Source organism: Pseudophryne corroboree, chromosome 5 (assembly GCF_028390025.1).
Source record: "Pseudophryne corroboree isolate aPseCor3 chromosome 5, aPseCor3.hap2, whole genome shotgun sequence".
NCBI classification, from domain to species: Eukaryota; Metazoa; Chordata; class Amphibia; order Anura; family Myobatrachidae; genus Pseudophryne; species Pseudophryne corroboree.
In genome coordinates this window covers 725,460,523-725,487,820 of record NC_086448.1, presented here as the reverse complement: position 1 = coordinate 725,487,820, position 27,298 = coordinate 725,460,523, and the positions used below count along the sequence as shown (strand labels likewise).

The following is a 27,298-nucleotide window of genomic DNA, read 5'->3' as shown; positions in this document are numbered from 1 at the left end:
ACACTCAGGACACATGTAATACAGACAGTCCCGGTGTCCCCTCACTCTCAGGACACGTGTAATACAGACAGTCCCGGTGTCTCCTCATTCTCAGGACATGTGTAATACAGACAGTCCCGGTGTCCCCTCACTCTCAGGACACATGTAATACAGACAGTCCCGGTGTCCCCTCACTCTCAGGACACGTGTTATACAGACAGTCCCGGTGTCCCCTCACTCTCAGGACACGTGTTATACAGACAGTCCCGGTGTCCCCTCACACTCAGGACACATGTAATACAGACAGTCCCGGTGTCCCCTCACTCTCAGGACACGTGTAATACAGACAGTCCCGGTGTCTCCTCATTCTCAGGACATGTGTAATACAGACAGTCCCGGTGTCCCCTCACTCTCAGGACACATGTAATACAGACAGTCCCAGTGTCCCCTCACTCTCAGGACATGTGTAATACAGACAGTCCCGGTGTCCCCTCACTCTCAGGACACATGTAATACAGACAGTCCCGGTGTCCCCTCACTCTCAGGACACATGTAATACAGACAGTCCCGGTGTCCCCTCACTCTCAGGACACGTGTTATACAGACAGTCCCGGTGTCCCCTCACTCTCAGGACACGTGTTATACAGACAGTCCCGGTGTCCCCTCACTCTCAGGACACGTGTTATACAGACAGTCCCGGTGTCCCCTCACTCTCAGGACACGTGTAATACAGACAGTCCCGGTGTCCCCTCACTCTCAGGACACGTGTAATACAGACAGTCCCGGTGTCCCCTCACTCTCAGGACACATGTAATACAGACAGTCCCAGTGTCCCCTCACACTCAGGACACATGTAATACAGACAGTCTTGGTGTCCCCTCACTCTCAGGACACGTGTTATACAGACAGTCCCGGTGTCCCCTCACTCTCAGGACACGTGTTATACAGACAGTCCCGGTGTCCCCTCACACTCAGGACACATGTAATACAGACAGTCTTGGTGTCCCCTCACTCTCAGGACACGTGTAATACAGACAGTCCCAGTGTCCCCTCACACTCAGGACACGTGTAATACAGACAGTCCCGGTGTCCCCTCACTCTCAGGACACATGTAATACAGACAGTCCCAGTGTCCCCTCACACTCAGGACACGTGTAATACAGACAGTCCCGGTGTCCCCTCACTCTCAGGACACATGTAATACGGATGGTCCCGGTGTCTTTCTCCAAACTATCAGTGGTTAGGGCTGTGATCAGAGTGTTTCCGTCCAGCATATTCGCCAGCCTGCAAAACTACACTGATTAGTTACTGCAACAGCCACATAAGTGTGCTCTTGTCCAGTGGTTTGGTTTGTTCTGCATGCGGCACGGGTAGATTAGGGGCCGCGATGGTGACTGGCATGTGCGCAGGAATACTTGTCCTGAGTCTGTAGTGTGTAATATTCTGTTTTATTTTATAAAATGCATGAACAAACACATAAAGGAAAATGACACCTACAGAATGTATTTTCTTTGCCGCAAAGAGTAAAAGACTCAAACAGAGATCTTAGAGGCCTTCTATTACAACGGCACTGCAGCTGCTGTGGAACTACACAGCCCAGCATGCACTGAGACAGGTCTGCTGTTAGGCTGTGCTATAACTGTGGGAGGGCATGCTGGGATGTGTATTCCCTCAGCAGCTGGAGTACGCATGTTGCCTAGCCTTGTTCTATCAGCTATTTTATAGACTGCACCAATATTCAGGAACTACAGACAACAGGGAGGCAAAAAGTAAAGGTCACGTGTCCCAGTTTTCCTAGGAAAGGGCAAAGTTACTCACAATGGGGGTCATCCCATCCTGTTCGCACACAGTGGTTCTTCGCTGCGGTGTGAACGGGTCGGAACTGTGCATGCACGGCGTGCGCGCTGTTGCCGTCGCTGGGCAACGGCGCGCACAGCGAAAAAAAGAAGACGCATCGCCGACCGCAAGAAGATTGACAGCGGAGAGGCGTTCCGGGGCGGATACTCATCGTTGAATGCCGTTTTCGAGGAGTGGTCGTCCGAACACAGGCGGATGTCTGATGTCAAAGCCGGGAGGAACGTCGCTGGATCCATCGCACAGGGTAAGTAGATCCAGCCTTACTCTTCCACAGCACAAAACTTTTTTAGCTTAGCAGAGCTGCACAAGTGATCGCAGCCCTGCTATGCTAAAATACACTCCCCCATAGGCCGGGATTAGTTGATCGCACCAGCAGCAAAAAGTTACTGGCTGCGATCAACTCGGAATGACCACCTATGCTTGTTTCTCTAATAGTCAACCTGTAAATGCCCCAGGTAGATGGTAATATGGTAATAGGCTGCCGTAACTAATTCCTAAACAATGATTATGGGGTCCATTTATAATTAATCACATTTACGGTGCGATCTGGGGGCCATATTAACGCCCAACATTGCATTGCAAAATGTGTTACATCGCCAGGATGCGGGATGGAGCTCCCGCAGGGGAAGCCTGTCCCTGCCACGTGCTCCAAGTGCTGCGCATGCGTGGCCAGGCCGACTGCCATGTACAGCGCCACTTTCAGCAGAGGGTCCCAGGGGAACCTTCCTGAAATACTTCTGGGAAACGTACCCCATGGGCTACAACCGGCTATCGCCATCTGAAGATGGTGTTAGCTACAGGGGCCAATTTTGGGAATGCTTCGCGTTCCGGATATTGATAAGTCGGGCAGCATCCGCCATAGAAACGGGTGTGGATCATTAGATCGACAGTGTCTAGGTCGACCGCTATAGATCGACAGGGTTTCTAGGTTGACGTGCTAGGTCGACAGGTCAAAAGGTCGACATTCGTTTTTTGGGGGGGTTTCTTCACTTTTTCATACTTAACGATCCACGTGGACTACGATTGGAACGGTAAAGTATGAAAAAGTTCAAATAAAACACCTCATGTCGACCTTTTGACCTGTCAACCTAGCACATGTCGACCTAGAAACCCTGTCGACCTAGTGACTGTCGACCTATAGTGGTCGACCTAAACATTGTCGACCTAGACAGTGTCGATCTTCAGACTGGATCCCCATAGAAACCTATGGGGGGTGCTGCTGCGGGTGGGAATGGATGGATCTCCGATACCTGCTGCAGCCCCTCCTGCATGCATTCAGGGGATACGTAATATTTGCGGCTATATCCCAAAAACTGGTGTTTTCGGGGCTCTAGCTGTAAATATTTTTCTTATAAATGAGCCCCTTTAAGTGCCCCAGACACAAGGAACAAGGAAGATGTTAATATGTGCTCTCCATAAACATATCACTATTAAAAAGAAAATAACTATAATAGGGATGTAGTTGGCATCCCGACTCTTGAGATGTCGGCGGTCAGAAGACTGGTGCTGGAACCTCAACACCGCGCAGAATCCCAACAGTCAGAATTAAGTATGCCAGTGAGGGTTAGGGTTAGGCTGCGGAGGGGAAGGTTAGGATTAGGCACTAGGGTTAGGCTGCGGGTAAGGAGGGTAAGGGTGAGGTTTTGCCCACTTACCTACATGTGTTGTGATTCCGCTGGCATCCTGTCAGATCCTGTACCCGACCACTATAAAACCATTGAATTTGACAGTATACAAGGACTACTTGTTCTGTCTCGTCTGCCTTTATCTTGTGCCCAGCTGAGTAGTATGCATATTGTGCTCCTGATTTAAAGCGTGATGGCGCAGCCATGACACAGCAAAATTCTGCAGAAGCCGCAGAAACTGTCTTAACTAAAGAGACACCCAACGCCGGCCTTTCCGATCCACTGCTGCGTACGAAGAGGCAGCATTGGATCAATTTCGTGAACATCGGCCATCTGCAAAGTTACGCCGCCGAGACCAGCGAAGCTGCATACGAGGATGCAGCCATTGGTTTTGGCGCGCTTAGAGAAACTCTCCCCGTCGCTGCCAGCAGCGTGTGGATGATGCTGCTACTTTTGGGGCCCTGCAAGCAACGTCGCAAGACCAGATCTCAGTGATCATTGGCCCTCATTCCGAGTTGTTCGCTCGCTGGCCGCTTTTAGCAGCATCGCACACGCTAGGCCGCCGCCCTCTGCGAGTGTATCTTAGCTTAGCAGAATAGCGAAAGAAAGATTAGCAGAACTGCTACTAAATAATTCCCTGCAGTTTCTGAGTAGCTCCAGACCTACTCCTAGACTGCGATCACCTCAGTCCGTTTAGTTCCTGGTTTGACGTCACAAACACGCCCTGCGTTCGCCCAGCCACTCCCCGTTTCTCCAGCCACTCCCGCGTTTTTCCCTGACACGCCTGCGTTTTTTAGCAAACGCCGGGAAAACGCTGAGTTGCCGCCCAGAAACACCCACTTCCTGTCAATCATTTACCGAACAGCAGTGCAACTGAAAAGCACCACAGACGCTACAGCAAAACAGCTAAGTTTTTAGTAAAATAACTAAGCGCATGCGCTCTGCGTACCATGCGCATGCGCATTTAGCAACTAATCACAACATAGCGAAAATCGGCAACGAGCGAACAACTCGGAATGAGCGCCATTGAACGTTGAAGATTTACAGAAATATCGGATGTGCGTAAATCTCTGACTCAGGGCCCAGTGTGTGTTTTGCAAATCTACAAGGGATAAATCCATTTGGTACCTGTGCTTTCCATTCTCTGAATATTGGTTTCGCTCACATACTGGCTGCAGCCTGATTGGCTGGAAGTAAAATAATGACATCATAATGAAAAAAGTAAAAATGATAAGAGGCAATTACAGTATATTACAGCTCACATCGCACGTGACCTCATTCCTGCTGAGTCCTTATGCGATGCAGATTGTGCTTTTCGGTTTATAGGATTGAATACTTTGTGTAATGTATTGTGCAAACATATTAAAATAAACTGAAAGCAAATGACATTAATATTTAAATACAATAAAAGCACACTCCATTATAAATACAGTAACGCACAGACTTTCCAGAATCCAGTACGCCAAAGGTTCTCAAACTCGGTCCTCAGGACCCCACACGGTGCATGTTTTGTAGGTCTCCTCACAGAATTACAAGTGAAATAATTAGTTCCACCTGTGGACCTTTAAAAATGTGTCAGTGAGTAATTAATTCACCTGTGCACCTGCTGGGTTACCTGCAAAACATGCACTGTGTGGGGTCCTGAGGACCGAGCTTGAGAACCTATGCCGTACGCCATGCACAGCGCAGCACTACCTGTTCTGCACCACTAGGGGCGCTGGCGTTTACATTCTGTGCTGTTCTCACGGGAGAGGAGATGACTGACAGTATACAGAGAGAAATGATAAATTAATGACAGGTAAACAAATAATAAAAGTAATGTCCAGACAATGGCCGTCATTTTCTCCCAGACGTTTGTACATATCAATGTAGTTATATGTCTCTGGTGAGCAGCCCAGTATGTGAGCATTGTACATTGTTACACGTCTCTCTGCGTTTCATAGTCCCTGGCTGCAGGGCTGTGCCGTCCCCAGCTATCACATGTATTCACATATTTGTTTCCATGTCTGGGTTCCCTTTCTCCATCTCATCTAGCATCTTCTCCTCCGTGGGCTGATGGTGTAGTCCCACTAGCAGCTGGTACAGGAAGGCGCCGGTCACACTGCCCACCATGGGGGCCACAATCGGCACCCAACACCAGTAATTCCCAGCCCTGGAATGGATGACAAGAAGTGGAAATTACGTGCTGTTTACTGATTAATACACAGAAGTACTTTTCTCAGTGTTGTATGTTTAGTTTATAGACATTTGCCACCACAGTTCTCAAGCATCAGTGTGACAGAAACATGGCACTCTGCTCCTTCCACCATTTACCACTATGACCTCCTGTTGCCTCCATTCCCCTCCTTGCATGATGTCACCGCCCCTGGCACGTCAGCCATATCCTGATATACTCTGTACTGCTGGGGACCCTGCTCCTCCCACTATATAACTCTCAGTCTGTGGCTTCCTGCTGCCTCCATTCCCCTCCTATCATCATGTCACTGCCCCTGTCACATGCAGCCCTGTCCTCACTGACACATCACTCATCTCCTGATATACTCTGTGCTGCTGGGGACCCTGCTCCTCCCACTATATAACTGTCAGTCTGTGGCTTCCTGCTGCCTCCATTCCCCTCCTCACATCATGTCGCTGCCCCTGTCACATGCAGCCCTGTCCTCACTGACACATCACTCATCTCCTGATATACTCTGTGCTGCTGGGGCCCCTACTCCTCCCACTATATAACTCTCAGTCTGTGTCTTCCTGCTGCCTCCATTCCCCTCCTCACATCATGTCACTGCCCCTGTCACATGCAGCCCTGTCCTCAGTGTCACATCACTCATCTCCTGATATACTCTGTGCTGCTGGGGACCCTGCTCCTCCCACTATATAACTCTCAGTCTGTGTCTTCCTGCTGCCTCCATTCCCCTCCTCACATCATGTCACTGCCCCTGTCACATGCAGCCCTGTCCTCACTGACACATCACTCATCTCCTGATATACTCTGTGCTGCTGGGGCCCCTACTCCTCCCACTATATAACTATCAGTCTGTGTCTTCCTGCTGCCTCCATTCCCCTCCTCACATCACATCATTGCTCCTGTGACATGCAGCCCTGTCCTCACTGACACATCACTCATCTCCTGATATACTCTGTGCTGCTGGGGACCCTGCTCCTCCCACTATATAACTCTCAATCTGTGTCTTAGTGCTGCCTCCATTCCCCTCCTCACATCACATCATTGCTCCTGTGACATGCAGCCCTGTCCTCACTGACACATCACTCATCTCCTGATATACTCTGTGCTGCTGGGGACCCTACTCCTCCCACTATATAACTCTCAGTCTGTGGCTTCCTGCTGCCTCCATTCCCCCCCTCACTTCATGTCACTGCCCCTGTCACATGCTGCCCTGTCCTCACTGACACATCCCTCATCTCCTGATATACTCTGTGCTGCTGGGGACCCTGCTCCTCCCACTATATAACTCTCAGTCTGTGGCTTCCTGCTGCCTCCATTCCTCTCCTCACATCATCTCACTGCCCCTGTCACATGCAGCCCTGTCCTCACTGACACATCCCTCATCTCCTGATATACTCTGTGCTGCTGGGGACCCTGCTCCTCCCACTATATAACTCTCAGTCTGTGGCTTCCTGCTGCCTCCATTCCCCTCCTCACATCATGTCACTGCCCCTGTCACATGCAGCCCTGTCCTCACTGACACATCACTCATCTCCTGATATACTCTGTGCTGCTGGGGACACTGCTCCTCCCACTATATAACGCTCAGTCTGTGGCTTCCTGCTGCCTCCATTCCCCTCCTCACATCATGTCACTGCCCCTGTCACATACAGCCCTGTCCTCACTGACACATCACTCATCTCCTGATATACTCTGTGCTGCTGGGGACCCTACTCCTCCCACTATATAACTCTCAGTCTGTGGCTTCCTGCTGCCTCCATTCCCCTCCTCACATCATGTCACTGCCCCTGTCACACGCAGCCCTGTCCTCACTGACACATCACTCCTCTCCTGATATACTCTGTGCTGCTGGGGATCCTGCTCCACCCACTATATAACTCTCAGTCTGTGGCTTCCTGCTGCCTCCATTCCCCTCCTCACATCATGTCACTGCCCCTATCACATGCAGCCCTGTCCTCACTGACACATCACTCATCTCCTGATATACTCTGTGCTGCTGGGGACCCTGCTCCTCCCACTATATAACTCTCAGTCTGTGGCTTCCTGCTGCCTCCATTCCCCTCCTCACATCATGTCACTGCCCCTGTCACATGCAGCCCTGTCCTCACTGACACATCACTCATCTCCTGATATACTCTGTGCTGCTGGGGACACTGCTCCTCCCACTATATAACGCTCAGTCTGTGGCTTCCTGCTGCCTCCATTCCCCTCCTCACATCATGTCACTGCCCCTGTCACATACAGCCCTGTCCTCACTGACACATCACTCATCTCCTGATATACTCTGTGCTGCTGGGGACCCTACTCCTCCCACTATATAACTCTCAGTCTGTGGCTTCCTGCTGCCTCCATTCCCCTCCTCACATCATGTCACTGCCCCTGTCACACGCAGCCCTGTCCTCACTGACACATCACTCCTCTCCTGATATACTCTGTGCTGCTGGGGATCCTGCTCCACCCACTATATAACTCTCAGTCTGTGGCTTCCTGCTGCCTCCATTCCCCTCCTCACATCATGTCACTGCCCCTATCACATGCAGCCCTGTCCTCACTGACACATCACTCATCTCCTGATATACTCTGTGCTGCTGGGGACCCTACTCCTCCCACTAAATAACTCTCAGTCTGTGGCCTCCTGCTGCCTCCATTCCTCTCCTCACATCATGTCACTGCCCCTGTCACATGCAGCCCTGTCCTCACTGACACATCACTCATCTCCTGATATACTCTGTGCTGCTGGTGACCCTGCTCCTCCCACTATATAACTCTCAGTCTGTGGCTTCCTGCTGCCTCCATTCCGCTCCTCACATCATGTCACTGCCCCTGTCACATGCAGCCCTGTCCTCACTGACACATCACTCATCTCCTGATATACTCTGTGCTGCTGGGGACCCTGCTCCTCCCACTATATAACTCTCAGTCTGTGGCTTCCTGCTGCCTCCATTCCCCTCCTCACATCATGTCACTGCCCCTGTCACATGCAGCCCTGTCCTCACTGACACATCACTCATCTCCTGATATACTCTGTGCTGCTGGTGACCCTGCTCCTCCCACTATATAACACTCAGTCTGTGAGTTCCTAAACAATGAGAGTGAAAGTCCTAGGCTCCAATCCTGTAGTCACCACCAAATGCCCTGTACAAGGCACAAGTCTCATACAGGACTATACTGTAAATCCATGTATAATACTATATAACAATTCTATGTGATCATATACAGACAACTCTGAGCTAACGTTATGGGGTCATACTAATTGTGCAGTCATACAGCAATTGTGGTAGAACACTGGACCATGAATTACTTATTGCAGACATTACACTGATGACCTTATGCAGCCTTGCTTTGGGTCACACAGTGCCGCCAGCCCTGATATCTAAACTTCTGCATACACCTCTATTATCAGAAAGCCGTACCATTGGCTGAATCCGTGAAGGAACGCGTTCCATGTGATGTGGGAACCTGCCTCCTTAAAGTAAATCTTTGTCAAACTTTCTGCTGTAATTGGGCACAATATCTCGCTGGCAGTGTCTAATCACACATGTCTGATAACACAGGCGTGACCGCAAATTCACGGAACACGCAGAGAGCAGGCATGGAGTCTGGTTATCTGGTCACCGTGTGTCGGGTGTATGACATCTGTCATCCTGTGTACTCAGATAATTGTTATTAACTACCCAATAAACAGAATGCAAAGTCATGATTTACTAAGTGCAAATCCTGACGAGATCTGGGAGTACGGCTCTTCCCGGTGACTGCTGATACTGCAGCCGGAATGTTACGCTCCCGGAGACTTTCTGACAACTTTAGGGGATATTCAGCCGTGATGAGCAAAATTATTTGGAAAATTTTATGGTTCTTTATCTGTGTTTCGTTGTTTGTAGAAAAATGTTTACATTTCTTTTTACATAATTCTATAAAAATCATCCAAAATTCTAGAAACTGAAGAAATGAACATCATATACAGTATATATATATATATATATATATATATATATATATAGAGAGAGAGAGAGAGAAATAGATATGCGGTATGCCGGCATTCAGAATACCAACTATGGCATCCTAACAGGGGAAGGTAAGTATACTTACCTTCCCCCCTTGGCCTCCTGACCCCCCTCTCTGCCTAAACCTAACCCCACTGGGGCGCAGCCTAATCCCTAACACCAACCCCCTTACCCCCATGACTTACCTCTCCTGTGGGCCGGTGTGTGCTTGTTTGGCATCTCTGCTGATTCCAGCACCGGGATAGTGAACCTATTTTGGGTACCGGTGTCGGCATTCCCAATAGTATGGGGATTCCCAAGCCGAAATCCCGACAGCCAGGATCCTGTTTGGATCCCATAGATATACTGTGTATAGTATATTGTAGGTGTCATTTACAGGGACACCCATATCTAGAAGGATATAGCTTCTTTTACCTAAAGACCTCCACGCCCCATCCAGCAGCCGCTGTGAAGAGCCGCGGCCCCAGGTCACGGGCTGGGTTGATGGCGTATCCAGAATTCATTCCCATTGACATTCCAATGACCGTCACAAGGAGCCCAACCACAACGGCTTGTGTCCCATCCAAGGCTGCGTTATTCCTCCTATCATTGATAGCCAGGATACATAATAACAGGGCGGCTGTACCAATCACCTACAGCAACAACAGGAACACAACATTCACTTGTCAGGGGCATTTAAAAACAAATTGTATTGTAATATTGAATCTGCTGATGCTATATAATAATAATTATAATGTTGGGAGTCACACTACTTCCAGCGACACTTTGCTGCTGCAATAGTTAGATGGGGAACACCAATAAATACTGGCATGTAATTAAAGTCATTATGTAATTTACTGGAACCTCTCTCCATACTTGAAATAGAACTTCTGTCTGATATTCCCTCTTGAAAACTCACAAATGCACTGTTGCTGCCATTTGATATGAGAATACTTGATACCTTTATTTTGTATTTTAAACTGCAACTTTGAGTCTTATTGAGTGAACAGTTCTAGTGCTTTGCTACATTTGTAACCACAGGTGTTTCCATAGTTACAAATATTGTAAAACTCACTTCTTCACAGCATAGCTGTCAAATGGCAGCAATAGTGTTTTTCTGAGATTACAGCAGACAATTTCAGGCAGAATTCATAAGTTATTAATGAGAGTGGTAATATCAGCATTTTGTTGGCTGATGCGTGGATTTGTATCCGCATAAATCTGTTTATCAAACACCAGAGTAAGAACATCAAGTGATTTAGTTGCTATGGTCACAGTTCTCAAATCATCATTATTAGGTAGAAATGCTGAAATATGCAAATGTACACATTCACTCATACACAAGCAATAGGAGACATTACATACGGCTTGGAAACAGTTAATGGTACTTAGACGATGTCACAATATAAAAACCTTATACCATTGTTTTCCTCAATTAGTCATGCTAATTATATGTTCCTGTTACTATTTATTTATCTAGCACTGGCCTATGGCTGAGGTTAGCGCCAATAGGAGACGAGACTGCGCCTCTTGTGAGTTACCTCCGGGAATGAGCATTAGGGGGCAGCAAAATGAGGGGAACATTTTCTTGTGCATGAAGTGTATACAGGTGTTAGATATAATAGTACTTAGCATAATAGTGTTTCATTTTTAGCACGTATATAGTAGTTAATTTAAGGGATGAAAAGGACATTTAAAATTCCATTTAATTTATTTTTCTATTCTAGGATATTTTTGCAGACCTGTTACCACTGTACAGAACTGTATTTTATTCCGTCTGTGCCAGAACTTCCTACAGAGTGTGTGTGTGTGTGTGTGCGTGCGTGCGTGCGTGCGTGCGTGCGCGCGCGTAGTTGTGTATTTATGGCAGCACACCATGTTATTATGGATTGCTGTTATCTCCTAGTGAGACCATATACTGTTATCTCCTAGTGAGACCATATACAGTGTATTATGGACTGTTCTTGTAGCATGCACTCTGCGGAGTTCCCCTTGATCGCGTGGTGCTGCAAATTCATCTAATCATCTTCGCTGTTTAGTACAGCACTCAATGGGTCTCAGACGCGGATAATGGTTAGTGCCACTGAAGACATACCCAGCGGTACCTGAGTGTCTGAAGCGTCTGACGCACGCTTGTACACCAGGGGAGGATTTATAGTGGTATTGGCATAAAGTTCCAGAAGCTATACCAGCAAAAGACGCACACACACACGGGCACTGCACAGTCCAACTCACAAGCTCGCTCAAAGGCCCTCATTCCAAGTTGATCGTACGCTGCCGATTTTCGCAGCGCAGCGTTCAGGTTACTACGCGCGTCATACGGGTACAAACAGCAATGTTGCTGTGCAATGCTTCTAGCGATGATTCCATTCGCACAGACGTTCACAAGGAGATTGACAGAAAGAGGGCGTTTATGGGTGTCAACTGACCGTTTTCTGGGAGTGGTTGGAAAAAACGCAGGCATGGCCAGGCATTTGCAGGGCGGGTGTCTGACGTCACTTCCGGGACCGGACAGGCTGAAGTGATCGCAGCGGCTGAGTAAGTTCAGACCTACTCAGAAACTGCAAAAAACTTTTTCGTCCCGCTCGGCTGCACATGCGATCGCACACTTGCAAAGCGAAAATACACTCCTCTATAGGTGGCGACTATGAGTTTGCATGGCTGCAAAAAGTAGCTAGCGAGCGATCAACACGGAATGCCCCCAATATGTACATTAAAACAGATTTAAAAATGCAAACATGGCCCCATGGTATCCGGTTGATAGATCTACATTAAAAATTTCAACCGCAAATGGTCGATTTGTATTAGGTCGATAGGTAGAAAAGATCGACGTGTTCGACGCCGCTTTTTTAATTATTTTCAACTTTTTCATCCATTATTAGCCACATGGACTTCAACTGGGAATAGTAACCTTGACCAAAGCCAAATGAGGGGGCACGCGACACTAATTTGGGTTGACGTATTGACTTTAGACAATTACCATGTAGGTCCAATGATCCACACTCAGCCCTATAGGTATTGCACTGTCATATAGGGGGGGGTCACCTTACTTACTTTTTAACTCTACTAACTATGGTGGTCATTCCGAGTTGATAGTAGATGTGCTAAATTTAGCACAGCTACGATCATTCACACTGACGTGCAGGGGGACGCCCAGCACAGGTCTAGCCCGCCCCGCATGTCAGTGCCGCCCCCCCCCCCCCCCACCGCAGAAGTGCAAAGGCATCGCACAGCGGCCTTTGCACTTCAAGAGTAGCTTTAGCGTGCTGGCCAGGAGCTACTCATTGCTCCCCGGGCCGCAGTGGCTGCGTGTGACGTCACGCAGCCGCTGCGGACTTCCCCTGTTCGGTCCGGCCACGCCTGCGTTGGCCGGACCGCTCCCACGAAACGGCGGCCAAACGCCGCCGTTCTGCCCCCTCCCACCCAGTGACCGCCTCTGCCTGGCGATCGCAGCCCTGCTACGGCCATCAGGCACGTGCCGGCGCACTATGGCACCGGCACATGTGCAGTAGGGACCCGTTCGCTTGGCTGTGACAAAAAGCAGCAAGTGAACGGGTCAGAATGACCCCCTAAGTTAACACCTAATTCTGTGCATGTAAAGTGTGTGCGTTTAGGGTCTTACATCCGGATTCGCACTATGCGTTTGCTAATGCTACAAATCCCAGTGCATAGTGGAAACACAGTACAGTAATGCCTGGATAGAGATGGCAGTAAGTACTCAGGTGGATTAAAGCCTGTTTATTGGTGTAAAACGAGTGTGCACTCCAGTGTAAAGTCACTTCTAAAGCACGGTCACAGCAGTTTCAGATGTTTTGCACAAATAGGCGTATTTTCACCATTTGTAATCAATTGCAGTCATCATCATCATCATCATCGTTACACTTACACCAGGAGGTTTTGTCTGAGACTTTTGGGCGGCCATGTTAGTTTCAAATTGCAAATACACACCCACATCACGCCCTTATGCTGGGTACACGCCGTCGTTCACAGACATATCACGTCGGCCCTGCAGCCAGGGACGGATCTAGACTTTTCTTTAGGGGGGGCGGTTTACTGTTTAATCTTGACTCCTCCCTCTACAGTCCCAACTCCTCCCATCTGCAATCCTAACTCCTCCTCTCTCAATTCTGACTGAACTTTTTGAGTGAGACTGAGATAGAGCTTTGTGATTGTTCTATGTACATGTGACTGTGCTATGGGGTAATTGTATTTATTAGCCCTAGTACCCACACACCAGCAAGTGAGGGGCAAATGCTCTGTAACCCTTGCTCTCCTGGCTCCTCTGTGCTGCTGTGGTATAAGCTGCAGCACATCGTTCTTCCTCAGGCTCTCCCCGGAGAGCTCTCTTCTGCTCAAAAGTGGGCGTGGCTATGACTGTGTTAGGGGGGGCGGTCGCCCCCTTCGCCCCCCCCCCCCCCCCCTAGATCCGGCCCTGCCTGCAGCACACACAATGACCAATATATCTACAGCTATGTTGGTGCATCGTTGTCTGTGTGTGTACGGGCGGGCAGCCCGATTGACGGCTGAACTGGGCCGGCGCGTGTAATTGCCCGCCCAGTTTGTGACATCAGTAACGACGGATCTGGCAGTGTGTATGCACAACACACTGACCGATCCGGCTATAGATTTATCTGCAGATCCATTGATCTGCAGATATATCTACCAGTGTGTACCCACAATTAGTGTACTTTCGCTGTGACTGCATGCCCACTGCAATCGTACGCCCACGTCTCACGACTCTACGCCCATTCCTGACCCGGTCTCACACCCCGAGATGTACACAGTCTCACCTCACGTTTCAGGTGTGTTTTTTTCTTATCTACCTGGGTATGAGAAAACTGGCATATTACGTGATGTAATAACATGAGAGTTCTCCACTCACCTGGTCCAGAAATCCACCCCCGATGGACAGGTACGGCTGGGGGTACGTGGCAAATATACTGGCTGTCTCATTAGGACCGGTCACTACAAGGTTTCCTCCGCAGTATTTGTATAGCGCCTCTGTCAGACAAGACGTCACATTTCACTCATTTACCGGTGACAAGTTTTTGTTTCGAGATTTGTAATATTGTAAAATTAAAGCAGCTGAAAGTCACGTTGGGCAGCACGGATGGAGTAGTGGTTAGCATTACTGCCTCACAGCACTGAGGTCATGGGTTCAATCCCACCGTGGCCCTAACTGTGTGGAGTTTGTATATTCTCCCCGTACTTGTGTGGGTTTCCTCCGGGTTTTCCAGTTTCCTCCCACACTCCAAAAATAAACTGGTGGGTTAATTGGCTCCTGGCAACAGTGTACACGTGGTAAGCTTGTAAGTGATTTATGTGAATGACCAAATATTCTGTGTACAGCGCTGCAAAACATGTGTGCGCTATATAAATATCTGTTCCTATTTACTGACACATTCACACGATTCATTATATAATACTACAGAGGACTTGTTTTTAGTTATATATAATATAGATCCAGTGGTGTACTAGCTCCAAATGCCAGATACATTCTCTCTAGAACACAAGTTCTCAAACTCGGTCCTCAGGACCCCACACAGTGCATGTTTTCCAGGTAACCCAGCAGGTGCACAGGTGTATTAATTACTCACTGACACATTTTAAAAGATCCACAGATGGAGCTAATTAATTATTTCACTTGCGATTCTGTGAGGAGACCTGCAAAACATGCACCGTGTGAGGACCTGAGGACCGAGTTTGAGAACCTATGCTCTAGATTCTAGAGCATAGGTTCTCAAACTCGGTCCTCAGGACCCCACACGGTCCATGTTTTGCAGGTCATCTGTAGGTTTTTAAAATGTGGCAGTTGGTGATACACAGTGCAGCTGCCGGGTAACCTGGAAAACGTGAACCGTGTGTGGGGTCCTGAGGGCCGAGTTTGAGAACCACTGATCTAGAACATATATTGGTCAAATCACAGCGTCCTCTCTGTGTCATGTACATAGAAGTGTTATTAAAGTATGTAACGTGCTTTCTTATTTATCCCCTGGAATTCTTCTTGTCCAAAGGGGCATAAAAGACAATAATGAAAACGTTCATTTTTATATTTTGTATAATGAATTTACTTTGTGTTTGCCAATTTTTGAACGCATTCTCCAGGGACACAGCCAGTCCTCAGAGGATTGTAATGCCAGCATGCCATGTTTTCTGAATGTGCATATTATTCTAGTTAAAAATACTAATTTCTGTAACTGGTAAATTCTAAACGCCCAGAGAATAAGAAAGGAGGGAGTGAGGTCATTTATTGTAATGTAAGAATCAGGACATTTCCTGGAGCAACGATATCTCTTTCAGCAAATAATGACTGAATAGCAAGAGCAGAGATAATGAAGAAACATTGCTAAGAAGCACTGCAAATGCCTTTAATTCTGCCAAGTTCCTGAAATGCCTGCCTACAGTGGAGATGGCCATTTTGAGGGTGAGTAGGGATCATTTCACTGGTCAGTAGGGAGTCGGGACTAATGATATTACTGGGAAGTGAACCATTCCTCAGTGATTTGACTAGCCCCGAGTGGTGTGTACACACGGTGAGATAAATCTGTGAGATTTTGACTATATAGTCAAAATCTTATGAAAAGTTAGTGCATATCTCATGGTGCTAGGCAGCTTGCGATACAGATTCCATCCCGATGCGCGCTCCCGTGGGGTCGGTATCGTAAGGCTAGATAGACTGTGCAGGCAAGTCAATCTTGACTATCTAGTGTACAATCTAGTACAAAGTATAGTCAAAATTGGCACTTAGTCAAAATCGTACATAGACAAAATCTCAAGCACAGATAGTCAAAATCTGTACAATCTGTACAATCTGTGCTATCTGGCCTCTGGGGGAGTTCAAGGGAAATCGCATAGTAAAAATCGAACATAGCAGGGATCTCACCGTGTGTACACACCCGTAAGACCTTTGTCCGCTTTCCTTTTAAAATTGTCTCAGCCACCAATATGGCGGTCCCCGCTGTGTGCAGGTGGCGGGTACGCTATAAGTATTGCAGATACCGTAAAGTGGGTTCAGTACCGTAGTATAGAAAGTAGACCACCATCGCTGCCAGAAAGGCGCCGACGATTTGGGACAACATGTAAACAGGAAGTTTTCTCCACGGAAGCTTTCCCAAGATGCAGTTTGTTAGCGACACAGCGCAATTCATGTGGGCACCTGCAAGAGACCATACGTTACCAGTGACATAGACCATTAATCTCCTCCTGACTGGCATTCCTGACAAATACCTCTCTCCACTCCAATCTATCCTCAATGCTGCTGCCCGGCTCATCTTCCTCACCAAACGCACTTCGTCCACCTCTCCTCTCTTACTAGACCTTCACTGGCTCCCCTTCCCTTTCAGAATCCATTTCAAGCTTCTCACACTCGCTTACAAAGCACTCACCCACTCCTCTCCCATCTACATCTCTGACCTTATCTCCCTTTACACTCCCACTCGTCCTCTTCGCTCTGCTAATGCACGCTGACTCTCCTGCCTACGGATTACTTCCTCCCACTCCTACCTCCAAGATTTTTCACGTGCTGCACCACTTCTTTGGAATTCCCTACCTCTCCACCTCAGACTTTCCACCTCTCTACAAAACTTCAAACGGGCTCTCAAGACCCACTTCTTCACCAAACCCAGCCAAATCTCAACCTAACCCTCTGTTCTACGCTCTCTATGTACCCCATCTGTGTCACCCCTGTCTGTCTACCCCACCCCTTTAGAATGTAAGCTCTCACGAGCAGGGCCCTCTTCCCTCATGTGCTTATCCTTTATTACTTTAATAATCTTCAACTGCACCAATTCCATCAGTCTTCTGCCACCTGATACTTATTCCAGTGTCATCTGCTGATGTAACTATGTTTATTTACCCTGTACTTGTCCTATACTGTCATCAACTGTAAGTTGCTGTTTTCCTGTTTGATTATTTGTTTATGTACTCTGTAATTGGGCGCTGCGGTACCCTTGTGGCGCCATATAAAATAAGAATTTACTTACCGATAATTCTATTTCTCGGAGTCCGTAGTGGATGCTGGGGTTCCTGAAAGGACCATGGGGAATAGCGGCTCCGCAGGAGACAGGGCACAAAAAGTAAAGCTTTAGGATCAGGTGGTGTGCACTGGCTCCTCCCCCTATGACCCTCCTCCAAGCCTCAGTTAGGATACTGTGCCCGGACGAGCGTACACAATAAGGAAGGATTTTGAATCCCGGGTAAGACTCATACCAGCCACACCAATCACACTGTACAACCTGTGATCTGAACCCAGTTAACAGTATGATAACAGCGGAGCCTCTGAAAAGATGGCTCACAACAATAATAACCCGATTTTTGTAACTATGTACAAGTAATGCAGATAATCCGCACTTGGGATGGGCGCCCAGCATCCACTACGGACTCCGAGAAATAGAATTATCGGTAAGTAAATTCTTATTTTCTCTATCGTCCTAGTGGATGCTGGGGTTCCTGAAAGGACCATGGGGATTATACCAAAGCTCCCAAACGGGCGGGAGAGTGCGGATGACTCTGCAGCACCGAATGAGAGAACTCCAGGTCCTCCTTAGCCAGGGTATCAAATTTGTAGGATTTTACAAACGTGTTTGCCCCTGACTAAATAGCCGCTCGGCAAAGTTGTAAAGCCGAGACCCCTCGGGCAGCCGCCCAAGATGAGCCCACCTTCCTTGTGGAATGGGCATTTACATATTTTGGCTGTGGCAGGCCTGCCACAGAATGTGCAAGCTGAATTGTATTACACATCCAACTAGCAATAGTCTGCTTAGAAGCAAGAGCACCCAGTTTGTTGGGTGCATACAGGATAACAGCAAGTCAGTTTTCCTGACTCCAGCCGTCCTGGAACCTATACTTTCAGGGCCCTGACAACATCCAGCAACTTGGAGTCCTCCAAGTCCCTAGTAGGCGCAAGGCACCACAATAAGCTGGTTCAGGTGAAACACTGACACCACCTTAGGGAGAGAACTGGGGACGAGTCCGCAGCTCTGCCCTGTCCGAATGGACAAACAGATATGGGCTTTTTTGAGAAAAAACCCACCAATTTGACACTCGCCTGGCCCAGGCCAGGGCCAAGAGCATGGTCACTTTTCATGTGAGATGCTTCAAATCCACAGATTTGACTGGTTTTAAACCAATGTGATTTGAGGAATCCCAGAACTACGTTGAGATCCCACAGTGCCACTGGAGGCACAAAAGGGGGTTGTATATGCAATACTCCCTTGACAAACTTCTGGACTTCAGGAACTGAAGCCAATTCTTTCTGGAAGAAAATCGACAGGGCCGAAATTTGAACCTTAATGGGCCCCAATTTGAGGCCCATAGACACTCCTGTTTGCAGGAAATGCAGGAATCGACCGAGTTGAAATTTCTTCGTGGGGCCTTCCTGGCCTCACACCACGCAACATATTTTCGCCACATGTGGTGATAATGTTGTGCGGTCACCTCCTTCCTGGCTTTGACCAGGGTAGGAATGACCTCTTCCGGAATGCCTTTTTCCCTTAGGATCCGGCGTTCCACCGCCATGCCGTCAAACGCAGCTGCGGTAAGTCTTGGAACAGACATGGTACTTGCTGAAGCAAGTCCCTTCTTAGCGGCAGAGGCCATAAGTCCTCTGTGAGCATCTCTTGAAGTTCCGGGTACCAAGTCCTTCTTGGCCAATCCGGAGCCATGAGTATAGTTCTTACTCCTCTACGTCTTATAATTCTCAGTACCTTAGGTATGAGAAGCAGAGGAGGGAACACATACACCGACTGGTACACCCACGGTGTTACCAGAACGTCCACAGCTATTGCCTGAGGGTCTCTTGACCTGGCGCAATACCTGTCCCGTTTTTTGTTCAGACGGGACGCCATCATGTCCACCTTTGGTATTTCCCAACGGTTCACAATCATGTGGAAAAACTTCCCGATGAAGTTTCCACTCTCCCGGGTGGAGGTCGTGCCTGCTGAGGAAGTCTGCTTCCCAGTTTCCACTCCCGGAATGAAACACTGCTGACAGTGCTATCACATGATTTTCCGCCCAGCGAAAAGTCCTTGCAGTTTTTGCCATTGCCCTCCTGCTTCTTGTGCCGCCCTGTCTGTTTACGTGGGCGACTGCCGTGATGTTTTTCCCACTGGATCAATACCGGCTGACCTTGAAGCAGAGGTCTTGCTAAGCTTAGAGCATTATAAATTTACCCTTAGCTCCAGTATATTTATGTGGAGAAAAGTCTCCAGACTTGATCACACTCCCTGGAAATTTTTTCCTTGTGTGACTGCTCCCCAGCCTCTCGGGCTGGCCTCCGTGGTCACCAGCATCCAATCCTGAATGCCGAATCTGCGGCCCTCTAGAAGATGAGCACTCTGTAACCACCACAGGAGAGACACCCTTGTCCTTGGATATAGGGTTATCCGCTGATGCATCTGAAGATGCGATCCGGACCATTTGTCCAGCAGATCCCACTGAAAAGTTCTTGCGTGAAATCTGCCGAATGGAATTGCTTCGTAGGAAGCCACCATTTTTACCAGGACCCTTGTGCAATGATGCACTGACACTTTTCCTGGTTTTAGGAGGTTATTGACTAGCTCGGATAACTCCCTGGCTTTCTCTTCCGGGAGAAACACCTTTTTCTGGACTGTGTCCAGAATCATCCCTAGGCACAGCAGACGTGTCGTCAGGATCAGCTGCGATTTTGGAATATTTAGAATCCATCCGTGCTGTTGTAGCAGTATCCGAGATAGTGCTACTCCGACCTCCAACTGTTCCCTGGACTTTGCCCTTATCAGGAGATCGTCCAAGTAAGGGGTAATTAAGACGCCTTTTCTTCGAAGAAGAATCATCATTTCGGCCATTACCTTGGTAAAGACCCGGGGTGCCGTGGACAATCCAAATGGCAGCGTCTGAAACTGACAGTGACAGTTCTATACCACGAACCTGAGGTACCCTTAGTGAGAAGGGCAAATTTGGGACATGGAGGTAAGCATCCCTGATGTCCCGGGACACTATATAGTCCCCTTCTTCCTGGTTCGTTATCACTGCTCTGAGTGACTCCATCTTGATTTGAACCTTTGTAAGTGTTCAAATTTTTTTAGATTTAGAATAGGTCTCACCTAGCCTTCTGGCTTCAGTACCACAATATAGTGTGGAATAATACCCCTTTCCTTGTTGTAGGAGGGGTAATTTGATTATCACCTGCTGGGAATACAGCTTGTGAATTTTTTCCCATACTGCCTCCTTGTCGGAGGGATACCTTGGTAAAGCAGACTTCAGGAGCCTGCGAGGGGGAAACGTTTCGACATTCCAATCTGTACCCCTGGGATACTACTTGTAGGATCCAGGGGTCCTGTACGGTCCCAGCGTCATGCTGAGAGCTTGGCAGAAGCGGTGGAAGGCTTCTGTTCCTGGGAATGGGCTGCCTGCTGCAGTCTTCTTCCCTTTCCTCTATCCCTGGGCAAATATGACTCTTATAGGGACGAAAGGACTGAAGCTGAAAAGACGGTGTCTTTTTCTGCAGAGATGTGACTTAGGGTAAAAACGGTGGATTTTCCAGCAGTTGCCGTGGCCACCAGGTCCGATGGACCGACCCCAAATAACTCCTCTTCCTTTATACGGCAATACACCTTTGTGCCGTTTGGAATCTGCATCACCTGACCACTGTCGTGTCCATAAACATCTTCTGGCAGATATGGACATCGCACTTACTCTTGATGCCAGAGTGCAAATATCCCTCTGTGCATCTCGCATATATAGAAATGCATCCTTTAAATGCTCTATAGTCAATAAAATACTGTCCCTGTCAAGGGTATCAATATTTTTAGTCAGGGAATCCGACCAAGCCACCCCAGCTCTGCACATCCAGGCTGAGGCGATCGCTGGTCGCAGTATAACACCAGTATGTGTGTATATACTTTTATATGATATTTTCCAGCCTCCTGTCAGCTGGCTCCTTGAGGACGGCCCTATCTATAGACGGTACCGCCACTTGTTTTGATAAGCGTGTGAGCGCCTTATCCACCCTAAGGGGTGTTTCCCAACGCGCCCTAACTTCTGGCGGGAAAGGGTATACCGCCAATAATTTTCTATCGGGGGGAACCCACGCATCATCACACACTTCATTTAATTTATCTGATTCAGGAAAAACTACAGGTAGTTTTTTCACATCCCACATAATACCCTCTTTTGCGGTACTTGTAGTATCAGAAATATGTAACACCTCCTTCATTGCCCTTAACGTGTGGCCCTAATAAGGAATACGTTTGTTTATTCACCGTCGACACTGGATTCAGTGTCCGTGTCTGTGTCTGTGTCGACCGACTAAGGTAAACGGGCGTTTTAAAACCCCTGACGGTGTTTTTGAGACGTCTGGACCGGTACTAATTGTTTGTCGGCCGTCTCATGTCGTCAACCGACCTTGCAGCGTGTTGACATTATCACGTAATTCCCTAAATAAGCCATCCATTCCGGTGTCGACTCCCTAGAGAGTGACATCACCATTACAGGCAATTGCTCCGCCTCCTCACCAACATCGTCCTCATACATGTCGACACACACGTACCGACACACAGCACACACACAGGGAATGCTCTGATAGAGGACAGGACCCACTAGCCCTTTGGAGAGACAGAGGGAGAGTTTGCCAGCACACACCAAAAAACGCTATAATTATATAGGGACAACCTTATATAAGTGTTTTCCCTTATAGCATCTTTTTATATATTTCTAACGCCAAATTAGTGCCCCCCCTCTCTGTTTTAACCCTGTTTCTGTAGTGCAGTGCAGGGGAGAGCCTGGGAGCCTTCCCTCCAGCCTTTCTGTGAGGGAAAATGGCGCTGTGTGCTGAGGAGATAGGCCCCGCCCCTTTTTCGGCGGGCTCGTCTCCCGCTCTTCAACGGATTCTGGCAGGGGTTAAATATCTCCATATAGCCCCCGGAGGCTATATGTGAGGTATTTTTAGCCAAAATAGGTTTTCATTTGCCTCCCAGGGCGCCCCCCTCCCAGCGCCCTGCACCCTCAGTGACTGCCGTGTGAAGTGTGCTGAGAGGAAAATGGCGCACAGCTGCAGTGCTGTGCGCTACCTTAAGAAGACTGAGGAGTCTTCTGCCGCCGATTCTGGACCTTCTTCTCTTTTCAGCATCTGCAAGGGGGCCGGCGGCGAGGCTCCGGTGACCATCCAGGCTGTACCTGTGATCGTCCCTCTGGAGCTAATGTCCAGTAGCCAAGAAGCCAATCCATCCTGCACGCAGGTGAGTTCACTTCTTCTCCCCTAAGTCCCTCGTTGCAGTGATCCTGTTGCCAGCAGGACTCACTGTAAAATAAAAAACCTAAGCTAAACTTTTCTAAGCAGCTCTTTAGGAGAGCCACCTAGATTGCACCCTTCTCGGCCGGGCACAAAAATCTAACTGAGGCTTGGAGGAGGGTCATAGGGGGAGGAGCCAGTGCACACCACCTGATCCTAAAGCTTTACTTTTTGTGCCCTGTCTCCTGCGGAGCCGCTATTCCCCATGGTCCTTTCAGGAACCCCAGCATCCACTAGGACGATAGAGAAATAAAGGATAATAATAATAATAATAATACATTCAGGGACACCGAGAGTGGAGAGGGGGAGGGGGTACTAGTAATTACCCGGACCTAGGTTTCTTGGTGGGGCTGGGTCAGCTGCTAAGGGGGACACTGTACCCCTTTGCTGCGTTCCTATGTGGGGCAAGTAATAAGAATGCCCCTGTGCAGCAGCCAGGAAAACATTTTGTTATTTTTTTTAGGGGACGTGGCCATGCATCCCCAGATTTTGCCACGCCCCTTAAGTACCCGAGCCCGTGGCTGCTCTCGGTGGCCCTGCATACACTACCAGTGATACAGGCCATAAATTACCAATGAAACTGACCATGCATTACTGTTAATATGTGCAGGGCAATAGGAAGGTGCACAGAGGCAGCACAGAAAGGGTATATTGGCCGGTTTCTCTACCCTAATATCTGGAAGGAAACCCAGGACTCAATGGCAGGATGTTGGGGATTAAGGGGATAATTCTGAGTTGATTGCAGCAGCAAATTTGTTAGTAGTTGGGCAAAACAATGTGCACTGCAGGTGGGGCAGATGTAACGTGCAGAGAGAGTTAGATTTTGGGTGGGTTATTTTGCTTCTGTGCAGGGTATTATTATTATTATTACATTTTATTTATAAGGCGCCACATGTGTTTCGCAGCGCCGTACAAAGGACAGTACAGGGGACAGAACATTGCATTACAGTAAATAAATAACAGAAATAGAGTACAGGTAACAGAGCACCACACATTCTCAAGACATAATACAGCTAAGATGTAAGTATTGAGGGAGTGATCATCGTACTACTAGAGGCTGGTGGCCATAGATGGAGATGAGCCTTTACTAGCAGGATAAAGATGGTCGTTGAGTGGGGGAGAGCTGTGAGTGAAATGTGTTGAGACGAGGGCTTAGATAACAAGAGGAAAGAGGGCCCTGCTCTGAAGAGCTAACAATCTATTGGGGAGGGGCGACAGACAGATGACAAGAGGTGCAGGCAAGCGGGAGGTAGCCTGATGGCAGTATGTAAGCAAAGCTGAGATGTTCATGAGGCAGGGGGTGGAGGCGCGGCTTAAGTACTGGGTTATGCATCGGGAGGGTATGCTTTGATGAATAGGTGGGTTTTTAGTGCCCGTTTGAAGCTTTGCAGGGTCGGGGAGAGTCTAATGGAGCGGGGGAGTGCGTTCCACTGAAGGGGTGCAGCACGGCCAAAACCTGAACTCGTGCATGGGAAGCAGTGACCAGGGCGGTGGAGAGGCGACGGTCATTAGTCGACCGTAGGGGGCGGGAGGGAGTATGAAGGGAAAGGAGGTTGGAGATGTAGGGAGCAGTGGAATTAGAGATGGCCTTGTATGTGAGGGTGAGGAGTTTGAAGAGGATTCTGTAGGGGAATGGGAGCCAGTGTAGATTTTGTTGAAGGGGAGTGGCAGATGTGGTGCGGCGGGAGAGGAAGATAAGCCTAGCTGCGGAGTTCAGGACAGATTGGAGGGGAGCAAGATGGGAGCAAGCGAGGCCAGTGAGGAGGACATTGCAGTAGTCAAGTCGTGAGATGACCAGTGAGTGGATGATGAGTTTAGTTGCACTCTGGGAGAGATATGGCCTGATACGAGCAATGTTACGTAGCTGGAAACGACAGGATTGTGCCAGAGCTTGGATGTGGGGTGCAAAGGAGAGGGAGGAGTCAAGAGTGATGCCCAGGCAGCGGAGTTGGGGAACGGGGGAGATGGTGGTGTTGTCAACAATGATGGAGATATTGGTCGGGGGTGTTGCTCTGGATGGGGGGAAGGTGATGAGTTCCGTTTTGTCCATGTTGAGCTTTAGAGAGCGTTCAGACATCCAGGAGGAGATTGCAGAGAGGCAGCTGAAAACCTGAGAGAGGACAGAGGGGGACAGATCAGGAGATGAGAGGTAGAGTTGTGTGTCATCAGCATAGAGGTGGTATTGAAGGCCAAATGAGTTAATGAGCGCACCCAGGGAAGAGGTATACAGGGAGAACAGAACCAAGGACAGAACCCTGAGGGACACCAACAGGAAGGATGGAAGGGTGTGAGGTGGTGCCGGAGGCAGACACAGAGAAGGAGCGGTTAGTGAGGTAAGAAGAAAACCAGTCAAGGAGAGTGCTAGAGAGGCCAGCGTTTTGGAGTGTGCCGAGGAGGAGAGGATGATCTACGGTGTCAAAGGCAGCAGAGAGGTCCAGAAGGATGAGCAGAGAGAAGTGGCCCCTGGATTTGGCCGAAAGCAGGTCATTGGTGACTTTCACCAGGGCAGTCTCAGTTGAGTGGAGTGGGCGAAAGCCAGATTGTAGTGGATCGAGGATGGAGTTGTCAGAGAGGTAGCTTGTGAGACGGCTGTAGACTAGTCGTTCAAGTAATTTGGAGGCGAAAGGGAGAAGAGAGATGGGGCGGTAGTTAGTGGGTGATGAGGGGTCGAGGTTGGGTTTTTTGAGAATAGGCGAGACCAGAGCATGTTTGAATGGTGAGGGGAAGATGCCGGTGGAGAGGGACAGGTTAAAGAGGTGAGCAAGGTGGGAGCAGGCAGTGGGGGAGAGGGAGCGGAGAAGACTGGAGGGAAGGGGGTCCAGGGGGCAGGTGGTGGGGGGGGAGGATAAGATGAGGGAGTGGACTTCCTTTTCTGAAGTGGGATGGAAGGAGGACAGGGTGGGATAGATGGAGGGGAGGGATAACGGGGGCAGGGGGGTAGCAGAGGGGTGACGGCGGGAGATGTCGTGTCGGATATCCTCAATAAAGCAGCCAGGGTAAATACTGGCTGCTTTATTTTTACACTGCAATTTAGATTTCAGTTTGAACACACCCCACCCAAATCTAACTCTCTCTGCACATGTTACATCTGCCCCCCCTGCAGTGCACATGGTTTTGCCCAATTGCTAACAAACTTCCTGCTGCGATCATCTCAGAATTACCCCCTAGGTTTGGGCCTATCTGGCCTGATAATTGCCTGCAGCCCTAGGGCCCTTACAAAGGCTGGGACTGTCAGGAACTCTCTCTGAAGACGACAGTTTATGTTGACCTAAGAGAGCAATTTGTAATCCGGGGACTGTGAGTACCAGGAGAGAAGCTTTTGGTTAGCTGCAGCCGCAGGCTTTTGTTATGTTTCTTCTTGCTCATTCCTTGTGTGGGATAATCTCCTCCTGTTTCTTACATCATATATGAATAGCACTGAGTATAACCTGGTTACACAGCGCTGAGTACATCTTCTACCCCTGGAGATGGCAAAGACCGTACCATCCCTTTATACCGGGACGCTCATGAATTACACAGGTTCTGTGGCTGATTAAAACCAGGTGAAATGCAGGTATGAAGTCAGCCAGCCACGGAACCTGTATAATTCATTAGTGTCCCGGTTTAAAGGGACAGTTTGGTCAGCCTACACCTATACCTCATGCCGCATTTTCATACCATTCTATATAATAATGTACATACCGGCGACTGACAACAAGCTTACCGGAAACTTGTATCTTTTAATAATTTGTCAAGAGGACTCAGATTTAGCTCCAAAGTGAAAGGGTTAAATGTAACCGCCATGATTGGGGGGGAAATACAACAAATGCTGAACGGAAGAATTATTTAAGCTCCCTTCACCCGGTGTCCGTGCACGTCTTACACAATAAGTGAGAGTTTAACAGCATGTTACAGCGATGTAGGATTATATTATTTATACTTCCGGCTGGAATACTCACCAGTCACTCCTCCAGCCACGTGGATCCCCATTGTCACACCGATTCCAAAGGACAAGTTTATACTCAGGTATTGTCCAAATGCATTCTTACCCAGAACCACCTGCGCCACGGCGCCCAAGCCAAACGTCTGGGGAGAGAATATGAAAGGTCTATATATCATGGCTTTGATTACAATGCACAATTCACATAGCATTCAGCTAATGCAGGGTTCTGCCAGCGTACAGTGCTTTCACATATTACACCCACTGGATGAACACCACAGATAAAAATACTAAAAGCTGTTATCAAATACTCTTTGTGTTCACAAACATACTGTACGTGTAACTGTATCTACAATCTGACCTGCCTGAAATGGAACATTCAGTTTCCAAACAACGTTACCTCGCTTCCTGGAGTCCTGGTGTCGGCTGCTGACATTTTCAAATATTTTCCAAGGGCTGTACTGTGCTGAGCAGGCGTTCCTAGGG

The 27,298-nt window shown here is 48.5% G+C and overlaps 1 protein-coding gene across 2 annotated transcripts; it reads right to left on the bottom strand.

Annotated features, from left to right (window-relative positions):
- Positions 1 to 1,408: 1,408 nt before the first annotated feature.
- Positions 1,409 to 27,298, bottom strand: LOC134928360 (aquaporin-7-like). Of its 2 annotated transcripts, XM_063924005.1 has the most exons (6): positions 27,213 to 27,293; positions 26,832 to 26,958; positions 16,645 to 16,782; positions 14,509 to 14,627; positions 10,062 to 10,279; positions 1,409 to 5,613 (listed from the first exon to the last, which is right to left on the bottom strand). In XM_063924005.1, exons 1-6 carry the CDS (start codon positions 27,246 to 27,248, stop codon positions 5,448 to 5,450), a joined length of 804 nt encoding a protein of 267 aa, XP_063780075.1. In that variant the 5' UTR covers positions 27,249 to 27,293; the 3' UTR covers positions 1,409 to 5,447. The 2 variants fall into 2 exon arrangements, with proteins under 2 accessions (XP_063780075.1, XP_063780076.1); XM_063924006.1 differs by lacking the exon at positions 1,409 to 5,613 and having other exon boundaries at positions 10,058 to 10,279; positions 27,213 to 27,298.